The 15,123-nt window shown below is 39.6% G+C and overlaps 1 protein-coding gene across 1 annotated transcript in view; it reads left to right on the forward strand.

Moving 5' to 3' along the window:
- The window catches only part of NUP205 (nucleoporin 205), a 91,079-nt gene that overhangs the window by 18,081 nt on the left and 57,875 nt on the right, over window positions 1–15,123 (forward strand). Inside the window, exons 8-11 of the mRNA XM_047096188.1 lie at window positions 2,675–2,850; window positions 12,718–12,834; window positions 13,015–13,152; window positions 14,673–14,823. Of these exons, the coding sequence (XP_046952144.1) occupies window positions 2,675–2,850; window positions 12,718–12,834; window positions 13,015–13,152; window positions 14,673–14,823 (582 nt within the window). The remainder of the gene's footprint in view (window positions 1–2,674; window positions 2,851–12,717; window positions 12,835–13,014; window positions 13,153–14,672; window positions 14,824–15,123) is intronic.

Consider the following 15,123-nt stretch of genomic DNA (forward strand, 5'->3'; position numbering starts at 1 on the left):
GTGAAGGTTTGTAATTAATAATTATTATTAATATTTAATTTATAATCTTAATAAGTATTATTAGTCAAAATAAAAACAACTATTTTGTTCTCAAGGAGTTTGTATGGTATGGCTAGGCTTTATTTCAAAATGCAAAATAAAACGTAAAAGCTCATTATTTTCCTCTGGTTGAGGCTCTTGGCTTCTATCTGTTCCTGACCCCTTCCAAGGCAATGAAAATTGGTGGTACTTTGAGGGATACCTGGGTTGCTCAGTCAGTTGAATGTCTGACTCGATTTTGGCTCAGGTCATGATCTCACAGTTTTGTGAGTTCGAGCCCCACATCAGGCTATGTGCCGACAGCACAGAACCTGCTTAAGATTCTCTTCTCTCTCTCTGTCCCTCCCCTGCTCGCACTCTTTCTTAAAGAAAAGGAAAAAGAAAATGCACTTTGAGTAGCGCACTATGTATTTGATTTGTATGATGCTCAAGCAGAACAAACTATGTAGCAGTTCTTATCCAAAGCCGGATTACCACAAGGTTACCTAGCAATTTATATGTACATTTAAAAGAAGTAAATAGCAATCTATTTCTTGAGGACATAACGGTACCTATCACATATTTTACCAAAAGATTGAACATAAGTAAAGTCTCTGTAGATCAAACTGCCAACTTTTAATGTAAACAGAGGACAGAGGAATATGTTAACTGTACCACTGGGATGGATGTCAAACCATTGTGGAAACTCTACAGGATAAAAGTCTAGTTTCTACTGCAGATAAGGGCAAGGGAAAAATTGAAAAGATACAGGAGGAGCCCACTACAGATGTATCACTCAAACGCAATCTGTAGATCTTATTTAGATCCTGATTCAAGCAAACAGATTGCACAAAAGACAAAAAGCAAAAATCCAAACTAATATCTTTTATAACATTCATGGGACGGTTGTAAATTTGATTACTTTGTGGATATTTGATACTGAGGAATTTTTTGAAGATTTAATGATATTGAGATATAATGGTATTTGTATGTATCACTTACTTTTCTTTTGTTTTTAAAGAATCTTTTTGAGTTGTATACTGAAATACTTATGAGTGAAATATTGAATAGTCTGGCATTTGCTTTCATCTAATTTGGAAACGCATGGAGATCTAGAGATAAAATTAACTGTAAATGGATAGATAATATCGAAGCTAGATGATGGTGTGTGGTTTTCATTATATTGGTCTATATATTGATAGATACCTGTTTGAAGTTTTTCAAATAAAAAGCTAAAAAAAAGTTACAAGTAGACCAGTTTGTCTTTAGGTTAAGGTTTAGTTTTTAAGTTTTGCTACTTGGTTACCAAATTAGAAGAGTTACTTAGGTGGTCATGTTCAGGTTTTGGTCTTATTAGTTGTGAAGACTTTTTCTGAATGATCTAGTTCATTTCATTGAGATTAAAGCATCAGTTTGTTAATATTTTGATAATAATTCCCTGATTATTTCAGTATTACATCATGTATCTCTGAAGAAATTATTTATCACTCATGTTACTGAGAAGAGCACATGGTTTTCTTTTTCTTTTTCTTCTTTTCTTCTTTCTCACAAGTGTTGTTTCTTACAGGAATACAAGGTTGGTTTATCATTTAAATCCAGGTTAACATATAGTGTAATAATGATTTCTGGGATAGAGTTTAGTACTTTGAATGCCCATTGCTCATCCCAAGTGCCCTCCTTAATCCCTATCACCCATTTAGCCCATCCCCTGACCCAACGCCCCCTCCAGCGACCCTCCATTTGTTCTCTGTATTTTAAGAGTCTCTTATGGCTTGTCTCCCTCTCATTTTTTATCTTATTTTCACTTCCCTTCCCCTATGATTATCTGTTTTGTTTTTTAAACTACACATATGAGTGAAGTCATGGTATTTTGTCTTTCAATGACTTACTTCGCTTAGCATAATACACTCTAGTTCCATTCACATTGTTGCAAATGGCAAGATTTCATTCTTTTTGATCACCAAGTAATAATTCTGTTTGTGTGTGTGTGTTTTTACAATATATATACACACACACACACACACACACGCATATACAACGTGTGTGTGTGTGTGTGTGTGTGTGTATACGCACACATACATATATACACACTACATCTTCTTTATCCATTCATGAGTCAGTGGACATTTGGGCTCTTTCCGTACTTTGGCTATTGTCAATAGGAGTACATGGTTTTCTTTCTTTCTTTCTTTCTTTCTTTCTTTCTTTCTTTCTTTCTTTTTTTTATTATTAAAAAATTTTTTTTGTGTGTGTTTGTTCATTTTTGAAAGACAGAGACAGAGCATGAGCAGGGGAGGGGCAGAGAGAGAGGGAGACACAGAATCCAAAGCCGGCCAGGCTCCAGGCTCTGAGCTGGCAGCACAGAGCCCAATGTGGGGCCTGAACTCACAAACTGTGAGATCATGACCTGAGCCGAAGTCAGACACTCAACTGACTGAGCCACCCAGGTGCCCCATGGTTTTCTAATGTACTTTTTCAGTAGCTCTTTTGAGTTTGTGAGTCAGTTACAGTGGGTACAGTCTTAGTTTTAACATAGACATGCTTGAAGGTTGAGAAGATAACCTGAATTTTGAAACATCAGCAGAGTATTATGAAATACTATAGTCTAGTTTAATAACTTTTTCTCCATGTGCTGTTTTTTAAAATATATTTCTAGCTCTGGCTGAATTCACAGAAGCAGATGAAGCAATGGCAGAGCTTGCAATTGCTGACAATGTTTTCCTGTTTCTCACTGAATCCGTGGTGGTGTCAGAAAACTTCTATCAGGAGGAATTTTATATTCGTAGAATCCATAATCTCATCACAGATTTCCTTGCACTCATGCCAATGAAGGTATGTGTAATAATATAGGATAAGTAAAAAGTAGTAGAAGATTTTTATGAAATAATAGAACCGATCAATTAGCTAACTTTATGTTTTAGAAACTAGTAAAATATTTTACTACAGACCGTAATTTGGCAATAGTTGTGTTACAGCTTTTGAATTAGTAACTCATGAAAATGAAATAAGACTTGTTAACTGAGAATAAGCTTAAAAGAACAATATATTTGACACTGAGAATAGTTAATAAGGAGAAAGTAATAGTTAAATCACTATGGGTAGAAAAGTATTAATACCATGCTATCCCAGGGATCAGTGCTTAGGTTTGCCTTATTGATATATTTTTACATATGATTTGGAAGAGCCATAGTGGAAAATTTCCAGTTTTATAGATAATTGTTTAGACTCTTAATTAGTGTATAAATGGGCTTCTGCTTGCTTACAAGTAATGCAAAGGCTACTTTTTTTTTTTTTTTTTTTATATGAAGTTTATTGACAAATTGGTTTCCATACAACACCCAGTGCTCATCCCAAAAGGTGCCCTCCTCAATGCCCATCACCCACCCGCCCCTCCCTCCCACCCCCCATCAACCCTCAGTTTGTTCTCAGTTTTTAACAGTCTCTTATGCTTTGGCTCTCTCCCACTCTAACGTCCTTTTTTTTTTTTTTTTTTTTTTCCTTCCCCTCCCCCATGGGTTCCTGTTAAGTTTCTCAGGATCCACATAAGAGTGAAACCATATGGTATCTGTCTTTCTCTGTATGGCTTATTTCACTTAGCATCACACTCTCCAGTTCCATCCACGTTGCTACAAAAGGCCATATTTCATTTTTTCTCATTGCCACGTAGTATTCCATTGTGTATATAAACCACAATTTCTTTATCCATTCATCAGTTGATGGACATTTAGGCTCTTTCCATAATTTGGCTATTGTTGAGAGTGCTGCTATGAACATTGGGGTACAAGTGCCCCTATGCATCAGTACTCCTGTATCCCTTGGGTAGATTCCTAGCAGTGCTATTGCTGGGTCATAGGGTAGGTCTATTTTTAATTTTCTGAGGAACCTCCACACTGCTTTCCAGAGCGGCTGCACCAATTTGCATTCCCACCAACAGTGCAAGAGGGTTCCCGTTTCTCCACATCCTCTCCAGCATCTATAGTCTCCTGATTTGTTCATTTTGGCCACTCTGACTGGCGTGAGGTGATACCTGAGTGTGGTTTTGATTTGTATTTCCCTGATAAGGAGCGACGCTGAACATCTTTTCATGTGCCTGTTGGCCATCTGGATGTCTTCTTTAGAGAAGTGTCTATTCATGTTTTCTGCCCATTTCTTCACTGGGTTATTTGTTTTTCGTGTGTGGAGTTTGGTGAGCTCTTTATAGATTTTAGATACTAGCCCTTTGTCCGATATGTCATTTGCAAATATCTTTTCCCATTCCGTTGGTTGCCTTTTAGTTTTGTTGGTTGTTTCCTTTGCTGCGCAGAAGCTTTTTATCTTCATAAGGTCCCAGTAATTCACTTTTGCTTTTAATTCCCTTGCCTTTGGGGATGTGTCGAGTAAGAGATTGCTACGTCTGAGGTCAGAGAGGTCTTTTCCTGCTTTCTCCTCTAAGGTTCTGATGGTTTCCTGTCTCACATTTAGGTCCTTTATCCATTTTGAGTTTATTTTTGTAAATGGTGTGAGAAAGTGGTCTAGTTTCAACCTTCTGCATGTTGCTGTCCAGTTCTCCCAGCACCATTTGTTAAAGAGGCTGTCTTTTTTCCATTGGATGTTCTTTCCTGCTTTGTCAAAGATGAGTTGGCCATATGTTTGTGGGTCTAGTTCTGGGGTTTCTATTCTATTCCATTGGTCTGTGTGTCTGTTTTTGTGCCAATACCATGCTGTCTTGATGATGACAGCTTTGTAGTAGAGGCTGAAGTCTGGGATTGTGATGCCTCCTGCTTTGGTCTTCTTCAAAATTCCTTTGGCTATTTGGGGCCTTTTGTGGTTCCATATGAATTTTAGGATTGCTTGTTCTAGTTTCGAGAAGAATGCTGGTGCAATTTTGATTGGGATTGCATTGAATGTGTAGATAGCTTTGGGTAGTATTGACATTTTGACAATATTTATTTTTCCAATCCATGAGCAGGGAATGTCTTTCCATTTCTTTAAATCTTCTTCAATTGCCTTCATAAGCTTTCTATAGTTTTCAGCATACAGATCCTTTACATCTTTGGTTAGGTTTATTCCTAGGTATTTTATGCTTCTTGGTGCAATTGTGAATGGGATCAGTTTCTTTATTTGTCTTTCTGTTGCTTCATTGTTAGTGTATAAGAATGCAACTGATTTCTGTACATTGATTTTGTATCCTGCAACTTTGCTGAATTCATGTATCAGTTCTAGCAGACTTTTGGTGGAGTCTATCGGATTTTCCATGTATAATATCATGTCATCTGCAAAAAGCGAAAGCTTGACTTCATCTTTGCCAATTTTGATGCCTTTGATTTCCTTTTGTTGTCTGATTGCTGATGCTAGAACTTCCAGCACTATGTTAAACAACAACGGTGAGAGTGGGCATCCCTGTCGTGTTCCTGATCTCAGGGAAAAAGCTCTCAGTTTTTCCCCGTTGAGGATGATGTTAGCTGTGGGCTTTTCATAAATGGCTTTTATGATCTTTAAGTATGTTCCTTCTATCCCGACTTTCTCAAGGGTTTTTATTAAGAAAGGGTGCTGGATTTTGTCAAAGGCCTTTTCTGCATCGATTGACAGGATCATATGGTTCTTCTCTTTTTTTTTGTTAATGTGATGTATCACGTTGATTGATTTGCGAATGTTGAACCAGCCCTGCATCCCAGGAATGAATCCCACTTGATCATGGTGAATAATTCTTTTTATATGCTGTTGAATTCGGTTTGCTAGTATCTTATTGAGAATTTTGGCATCCATATTCATCAGAGATATGGGCCTGTAGTTCTCTTTTTTTACTGGGTCTCTGTCTGGTTTAGGAATCAAAGTAATACTGGCTTCATAGAATGAGTCTGGAAGTTTTCCTTCCCTTTCTATTTCTTGGAATAGCTTGAGAAGGATAGGTATTATCTCTGCTTTAAACGTCTGGTAGAACTCCCCTGGGAAGCCATCTGGTCCTGGACTCTTATTTGTTGGGAGATTTTTGATAACCGATTCAATTTCTTCGCTGGTTATGGGTCTGTTCAAGCTTTCTCTTTCCTCCTGATTGAGTTTTGGAAGAGTGTGGGTGTTCAGGAATTTGTCCATTTCTTCCAGGTTGTCCAATTTGTTGGCATATAATTTTTCATAGTATTCCCTGATAATTGTTTGTATCTCTGAGGGATTGGTTGTAATCATTCCATTTTCATTCATGATTTTATCTATTTGGGTCATCTCCCTTTTCTTTTTGAGAAGCCTGGCTAGCGGTTTGTCAATTTTGTTTATTTTTTCAAAAAACCAACTCTTGGTTTCGTTGATCTGCTCTACAGTTTTTTTAGATTCTATATTGTTTATTTCTGCTCTGATCTTTATTATTTCTCTTCTTCTGCTGGGTTTAGGCTGCCTTTGCTGTTCTGCTTCTATTTCCTTTAGGTGTGCTGTTAGATTTTGTATTTGGGATTTTTCTTGTTTCTTGAGATAGGCCTGGATTGCAATGTATTTTCCTCTCAGGACTGCCTTCGCTGCGTCCCAAAGCGTTTGGATTGTTGTATTTTCATTTTCGTTTGTTTCCATATATTTTTTAATTTCTTCTCTAATTGCCTGGTTGACCCACTCATTCGTTAGTAGGGTGTTCTTTAACCTCCATGCTTTTGGAGGTTTTCCAGACTTTTTCCTGTGGTTGATTTCAAGCTTCATAGCATTGTGGTCTGAAAGTAGGCATGGTATAATTTCAATTCTTGTAAACTTATGAAGGGCTGTTTTGTGACCCAGTATATGATCTATCTTGGAGAATGTTCCATGTGCACTCGAGAAGAAAGTATATTCTGTTGCTTTGGGATGCAGAGTTCTAAATATATCTGTCAAGTCCATCTGATCCAGTGTCTCATTCAGGGCCCTTGTTTCTTTATTGACCATGTGTCTAGATGATCTATCCATTTCTGTAAGTGGGGTGTTAAAGTCCCCAGCAATTACCACATTCTTATCAATAAGGTTGCTTCTGTTTATGAGTAATTGTTTTATATATTTGGGGGCTCCGGTATTCGGCGCATAGACATTTATAATTGTTAGCTCTTCCTGATGGATAGACCCTGTAACTATTATATAATGTCCTTCTTCATCTCTTGTTACAGCCTTTAATTTAAAGTCTAGTTTGTCTGATATAAGTATGGCTACTCCAGCTTTCTTCTGGCTTCCAGTAGCATGATAAATAGTTCTCCATCCCCTCACTCTGAATCTAAAGGTGTCCTCAGGTCTAAAATGAGTCTCTTGTAGACAGCAAATAGATGGGTCTTGTTTTTTTATCCATTCTGATACCCTATGTCTTTTGGTTGGCGCATTTAATCCATTTACATTCAGTGTTATTATAGAAAGATACGGGTTTAGAGTCATTGTGATGTCTGTATGTTTTATGCTTGTAGTGATGTCTCTGGTACTTTGTCTCACAGGGTCCCCCTTAGGATCTCTTGTAGGGCTGGTTTAGTGGTGACAAATTCCTTCAGTTTTTGTTTGTTTGGGAAGACCTTTATCTCTCCTTCTATTCTAAATGACAGACTTGCTGGATAAAGGATTCTCGGCTGCATATTTTTGCTGTCTAGCACCCTGAAAATCTCGTGCCAATTCTTTCTGGCCTGCCAAGTTTCAAAAGAGAGATCAGTCACGAGTCTTATAGGTTTCCCTTTATATGTGAGGGCACGTTTACCCCTTGCTGCTTTCAGAATTTTCTCTTTATCCTTGTATTTTGCCAGTTTCACTATGATATGTCGTGCCGAAGATCGATTCAAGTTACGTCTGAAGGGAGTTCTCTGTGCCTCTTGGATTTCAATGCCTTTTTCCTTCCCCAGTTCAGGGAAGTTCTCAGCTATTATTTCTTCAAGTACCCCTTCAGCACCTTTCCCTCTCTCTTCCTCCTCTGGGATACCAATTATGCGTATATTATTTCTTTTTAGTGTATCACTTAGTTCTCTAATTTTCCCCTCATACTCCTGGATTTTTTTATCTCTCTTTTTCTCAGCTTCCTCTTTTTCCGTAACTTTATCTTCTAGTTCACCTATTCTCTCCTCTGCTTCTTCCATCCGAGCCGTGGTGGTTTGCATTCTGTTTTCCATTTCCTTTAAAGCGTTTTTCAGCTCCTCGTGACTGTTCCTTAGTCCCCTGATGTCTGTAGCAAGAGATTCTCTGCTGTCCTGTATGCTGTTTTCCAGCCCAGCAATTAATTTTATGACTATTATTCTAAATTCACTTTCTGTTATATTATTTAAATCCTTTTTGATCAGCTCATTAGCTGTTGTTATTTCCTGGAGATTCTTCTGAGGGGAATTCTTCCGCTTGGTCATTTTGGATAGTCCCTGGTGTGGTGAGGGCCTGCAGGGCACTTCCCCTGTGCTGTGGTGTATAACTGGAGTTGGTGGGCGGGGCCGCAGTCCGACTTGATGTCTGCCCCCAGCCCACCGCTGGGGCCACAGTCAGACTGGTGTGTGCCTTCTCTTCCCCTCTCCTAGGGGCGGGATTCACTGTGGGGTGGCGTGGCCCGTCTGGGCTACTTGCACACTGCCAGGCTTGTGATGCTGGGGATCTGGCGTATTAGCTGGGGTGGGAAGGCAAGGTGCACGGCGGCAGGGGGGGCAGGCTTAGCTCGCTTCTCCTTAGGTGATCCACTTCAGGAGGGGCCCTGTGGCAGCCGGAGGGAGTCAGATCGCTGCCGGAGGTTTGGCTCCGCAGAAGCACAGAGTTGGGTGTTCGCGCGGAGCGAGCAATTTCCCTGGCCGGAGCCGGTTCCCTTTGGGATTTTGGCTGGGGGATGGGCGGGGGAGATGGCGCTGGCGAGCACCTTTGTTCCCCGCCAAACTGAGCTCTGTCGTCGGGGGGCTCCGCAGCTCACCCTCCCTTTGTCCTCCAGCCTTCCCGCTTTCCGAGCAGAGCTGTTAACTTATGACCTCCCAGACGCTAAGTCGCGCTTGCTGTCGGAACACAGTCCGTCAGGCCCCTCCGCTTTTGCAAGCCGGACTCAGGGGCTCTGCTTGGCCGGCGAGCCGCCCTTCCGCCCCGGCTCCCTCCCGCCAGTCCGTGGAGCGCGCACCGCCTCGCCGCCCTTCCTACCCTCTTCCGTGGGCCTCTCGTCTGCACTTGGGTCCGGTGACTCTGTTCTGCTAATCCTCTGGCGGTTTTCTGGGTTATTTAGGCAGGTGTAGGTGGAATCTAAGTGATCAGCAGGACGCGTGGTGAGCCCAGCGTCCTCCTACGCCGCCATCTTCCCAGAATCCAAAGGCTACTTTTGAATAAAGAATTCAAGCTATCAGTATGATCTATAACTATGAGCCATGTCAGATGGTTTCTTGAGAGTGTGTGTGTTTTGTGCAGTGTTGTGCCAAGAAAGCCATCAAAGTGGGGGCAGGAAGTAAATGAGGGAGTAAAGCCCTATGAATTCACTTTTTATGTGTGTATTTTAAAAAGCACCCCAGGGCCTCCTGGGTGGCTCATTTGGTTAAGCGTCCGACTCTTGCCTTCAGCTAAGGTCATGATCTCACAGTTCGTGGGTTCACACCCCGTGTTGGGCTCCATGCTGGCAGCACAGAACCTGATTGGGATTCTCTGTCTCCCTCTCTCTCTGCTCCTCCCCTGCTTGAGCTCTCTCTGTTTCTCAAAATAAATAAACAAATGTTAAAATAAATAAATAAAATAAAACAGAAAAAAGCACCCCAGAGTACCTACATTGGTAATATTGTGTGGTTTTGGTACCATACTTCCTGAAACACATAAGGCAAATGGAAAAGGTACCTCAAATGGCAACAAACAAGGAGTGCAGTGCTTATTCATTATTTAACGAATTAAGTGTTGAGTTTCTTCTGTGTGCCAGGTACTATGTATTCTAGGTGTTGTGAAGAAGACCAATAAGTAGGAGACTCATTCGTTATCAGCAAAGAATTTAGAATCTAGTTGGAGAGATTAGGTAGTAAAAGTAGGTAAATGAGAGGTATAGATAGTAAACTACTGTGAATTTATATAGGCTAAGGATAGCTCTCTTAGGACTAGAATAGTCAAGGAATACTTGGAAGAATGTTTTTTAAGTTTATTTATTTTGAGAGAGAGAGAGGGAGGGAGCACGTGTATGCATGAGCAGGGGATGGACAGAGAGAGAGGGAGATAGAGGATCCCAAGCCTGACATGGGGCTCAATCTCATGAACTGTGAGATCATGACCTGAGCTGAAATCAAGACTCTGGGTGTTTGACTGACTGTGCCACCCAGGTGCCCCATTCAAGGAATACTTTAACAGATAACCTGAACCCTCAGTAACCTTGGAGGACTTGATAGATTAACACCACAGAATTTTGGAATAGGAAGAAGCCTGCTAATCCTTTCGTTTTACATTTGTAGAAATGAAGCCTTAGAAAGCTTAAGACTTAAAGTTTTTCCTAATCAGTAGTCCAGATGGGACTTTGATTATGGAAAGATAATCAGTGGTTTGAATAGGGTAAACAATTCACACAATTGGGGATACTGGAGGGTTTTTTTTTGATACAGGAGTATTTAGGTTATCTGTCTCTTCTTGAACAAACTGGTTTGTATCTGTCAGTGAATTTGTCCTTTTCGTTCAGATTGATTGACATTAAAGTTATTCCTAATACTCCTTTATTATACTGTTCATGTATATAGGTTCTGTAATGATGTTTCCTTTCTTATTCTTAATTTTGATAGTTTGTATCTTCTCTTTTTGTTTCTTAATTAGCCTGGCTAGAGGCTTATCAATTTTATTGATCTTTCCGAAGAACTACCTTTTGGCCTCATTGATTTTCTTTTCTTTTCTTTTTTTTTTTAATGTTTTATTATTTATTGTTGAGACGGGGAGGGAGGGACAGAGAGAGAAGGAGAGAGGATCCTGTGCTGTCAGCCCAGAGCCTAATGTGGGGCTCGAACTCACGAACTATGAGATCATGACCTGAGCTGAAATCAAGGGTCGGACGCTTAACCCACTTGAGCCACCCAGACGCCCCTCCTTGATATTCTTTTACTTTGTTTTGCTATCATTGATTTCTGCTCTTTATTTTTTTCTCCCTTTTGCTTTGGGTTTAATTTTCGCTTCTCATTTCAGTTTCTCTAGAACACTTATCTCTTAATTACTGCTTTAGGCTGTGTCACATAAATTTTGATATGTTGCTTTCTTTTTTGTTCAATTTAATATGTGTTGTAATTTTCCTTGAGGCTTCTTTGATCGATGAGTTATTTAGAAGTGGCATTGTTTAATTTCCAAATATTTGGGAGCTTCTAGGTGTCTCTCTGCAACTGGTTTCTAGGTTATTTTAGTTGTGGTCAGAGAACATACTTTATAGGATTTCAGTTATCTTAAATTTGCTGAGGTTTGTTTTATGTTTGAGAATATGGTCAACTTGGAAAATGTCCTATGTGCACATGAAAGGAATGTATATTCTGTTGCTGTTATGTGGAATATTCTGTAAATGCCAGTTAGGTAAAGTTGCTAATAGTGTTTAAGTCTTCGACGTCCTTACTAATTTCACATACTCGTTCTATTGAATAATGAGAGAGGGAGGCGCCTGGGTGGCTCAGTTGGTTGGGCTTCTGACTTTAGCTCAACTCATGATCTCCTAGCTCGTGAGTACAAGCGCTGCATTGGGCTCTTGCTGACAGCTCGGAGCCTGGAACCTGCTTTGGATCCTGTGTCTCCCTCTCTCTCTCTGCCCCTCCCCTGCTTGTGCTCTGTCTCTCTCAAAAATAACTAAATATTAAAAAATAATGAGAGAGGAGTGTTGAAATCCTCACCTGTAATTGTGGGTTTGTCTAGCTTTTTGCTTTTGTTTTTGTTTTTAATGTTTATTTATTTTTGATAGAGAGAAAGAACAAGTTGGGAAGGGGCAGAGAGAGAGGGAGACACAGAATCTGAAACAGGCTCCAGGCTCCCAGCTGCCAGTCCAGAGCCCAATGGCCTCAAACCCATGAACTGTGAGATCGTGACCTGAGCCAAAGTAGGACGCTTGACTGACTGAACCACCCAGGCTCCCCCCCCCCTTTTATTTTATTAAAAATTTTTTTATTTAACGTTTACTTATTTTTGGGACAGAGAGAGAGAGCATGCGAGCGAGCATGAGCAGGGGAGGGGCAGAGAGAGAGGGAGACACAAAATCCAAAGCAGGCTCCAGGCTCTGAGCTGTCAGCACAGAGCCCGATGCTGGGCTCGACCTCAAGAGCTGTGAGCTCATGACCTGAGCCGAAGTCGGATGCTCACCGACTGAGCCACCCAGGCGCCCCAGTTCACATGAATGTTTATAAGGTAATGGTTCTCAGCCAGGGCAATAATAGCGTTCAGAGCATGCTGGGAAAATGAATGGCACCAGTGTTGCTTGTTATAATATCTGTGGTGGAGTTGTTGGTAGCCAGTAGGTGGCTCAGGGGTGCTAAACTGTGCTGCAGTGGTCAGGATGATCCAGCCCAGTGAAGAAATGTCCTGTCTAAAATGTAGTAATGTTCCCGTTCAGAAACACTGTTGTTAAACTCACTTTCTCTGTAGTGGAAAATGCATTGAAGTTTTAAGATATAAATTATGGATGGTGATATCATACTAAAATTCCTAGTATATTTGGTTATGTCATTAAAGCGGAATAGACGTTATAACAGGTTTTCTTTTGTGTAATCACTTTTAGACAGTTGGCTGGTTTCCTGTTTTCAGTATTATTAACCCATATAATAAATTTCCCTATTAAACTGTATGCAATGCATTTAATAGGTAAAACAGTTGAGGAATCGGGCAGATGAAGATGCTCGAATGATTCACATGAGTATGCAGATGGGTAATGAACCTCCCATTTCACTTAGAAGGGATCTGGAACACTTAATGCTCTTGGTAAGCCATTACACTGGATGCATGGTCATCTCTCCCTCCTTCCATTATTTACTCCCTAACTTTGGAAAGGTTCAGCTGTAAGATCTTAAATAATTGAGTTCCATAAAAATGTAAATTTTCAATTCAAGGTAATTTTTGAGTTAGAGGCATTTTCACCCAGTGTCTGCTTATTCTTTGCAGATTGGTGAGCTATATAAAAAGAACCCTTTTAATCTGGAGCTTGCTCTGGAATATTGGTGTCCCTCAGAACCTCTTCAGACTTCCACTATCATAGGTTCTTACCTTGGGGTGGCTCATCAGCGACCCCCTCAACGCCAGGTAAGCTCTTCGTTTTTCTGTTTTTCTGCCTTGGTGTAAGCGGGAGTCTTGAACCGTGAAGAAATGTTAATTCCTAATTGCTGTTAACACAAATGACTACTTGTGTAACCTTTAGAAATTTGCACTTTTTTCCTTTTTGAAATTTGAAAGTGTTAAATTTAAGTTCTGATCATTTTGGAGTTCATGTAGTCAGTCTTATGTAACATATTAGCTATGTGTCCAATCATAGAAAGGTGTCTAGTCTTTCTATGTGTCACTTGCTTGAATGTTACTGGTATTTATTTATTAGTTTGTCCCCAGTAGGCATGACAATAACCCAGTATACACCATTCTTAACAAGTTGGGGAGGTTAGGATAGGTGTAGGTACTAAAGGGAAAGGCTGAGAAGTTAGAATTGATGACAAAATGAATCAGTAAAAAAAGTAGGAAAAAGTCCATTTTCTGTCCTATATTAACTAAAGTATGATACGCAGTAGCAAATAAGATGGATTGCAGTATCGATCTTCATCTTTTGGGATTTCCTATTCTGGAGTCTTTCATGTTGAATAATTTTTAGTTATGCTAGAGGCTGAGATCACACACCTTTTCTTTTTACTGCATTTGTTACATTTATTGTTTCACTTTTCTCCCCATTTACAAAAATGTCTTGGAGGAGTGATTAAAATTTTTGAAGATTAAAAAAATCCTTATATTATGAAATATTTGAAACATGGAAGAGAGAATAATTATAATGAACACCCAACATCTTAATTTAACAGCTGTTAACATTTTGCCTCATTTGCTTCATCCACTGCTGTTATTTTTACTACTTTTATTTTTCTGGAGTACGTGAAAGTAACTTATAGACAGCATGACATTTCACCTTTTACTGGATAAGTGACTATCTCTTAAAAATAAGGATAATTTTCTCCATAATTAGAAAAATCGCTGTTCTAATAGATTTAACAATAACTTCCAGAGACCAGTAACATTTTCAGTTCTGAAATCCAACCAATGAGACTGAGTGTCTGAATAGCATTTTTATTTGTTAATAGATTTAAGGAATAAGCAAAGATAAAAGGGAAAACTAAGAAGTGGATTTACAGAACAGGAATGTGGGAATGTGGTATTAGCCAGAACACAAAACAGTATTTTTAGGCTACCCTCCAAAATTCTTTCAGGTTCCTGGGTCTTCATACTAAATTTGACTGGGATTCAGGAACCGTGGGTTCCAAGTATATTTGACTTTGCTGGTTTATTTTAGAGGAGTAAATTTCTTCGATTGTTTTACATATTTAAAATGTGAGTAGCCTTATTTCTGTGGCATTGAGATGTTTTGAAACAAATGTGCTTTTTGTTCATAGAAAATTCTATAATTGATTAAGTTGCTAGTGACAATCTTGAAAAAATAATTTTTCATAAGTAGAATACCAAATTATTTTATCTTTGAGGCATTAAATCAGTGCACTTAGTTTTAGTTCATATGTAGTCTTCACTAGTTAGTCCATGCTATGTAAACTATTGATTTTTCCCTACTTCAGGTCGTCTTGTCAAAGTTTGTTAGGCAAATGGGTGACCTGTTGCCTCCAACGATTTACATTCCATATTTGAAAATGCTCCAAGGATTAGCCAATGGGCCCCAGTGCGCCCACTACTGTTTCAGCCTGCTTAAAGTCAATGGTAGTAGTCACGGTAAGAGAAACTTGGATGTTATCTAAGTTTGTTGTGACATTGTTTTGTTTGGGTTTTTTGAGAGAGAATGAGCGGGGGAGGGTCAGAGAGAGACTCCCAAGCAGGCTCTGTGCTGTGAGCATGGAGCCTGACATGGAGCTCAACCTCACGGAACTGTGAGATCATGACCTGAGCCAAAATTAAGAGTTGGACGCTTAACCAGCTGAACCACCCAGGTGCCCCATGACATTCTTGAACTCACTATTCCCCTGCCTGTTAAAGAATATTGGTTACTTGTACTAAGTTTTACTAGGTATATAA

Source organism: Lynx rufus, unplaced genomic scaffold (assembly GCF_022079265.1).
Source record: "Lynx rufus isolate CCGP_SWC_20201006 ecotype Redwood Valley unplaced genomic scaffold, mLynRuf1.p SCAF_4, whole genome shotgun sequence".
NCBI lineage: Eukaryota > Metazoa > Chordata > Mammalia > Carnivora > Felidae > Lynx > Lynx rufus.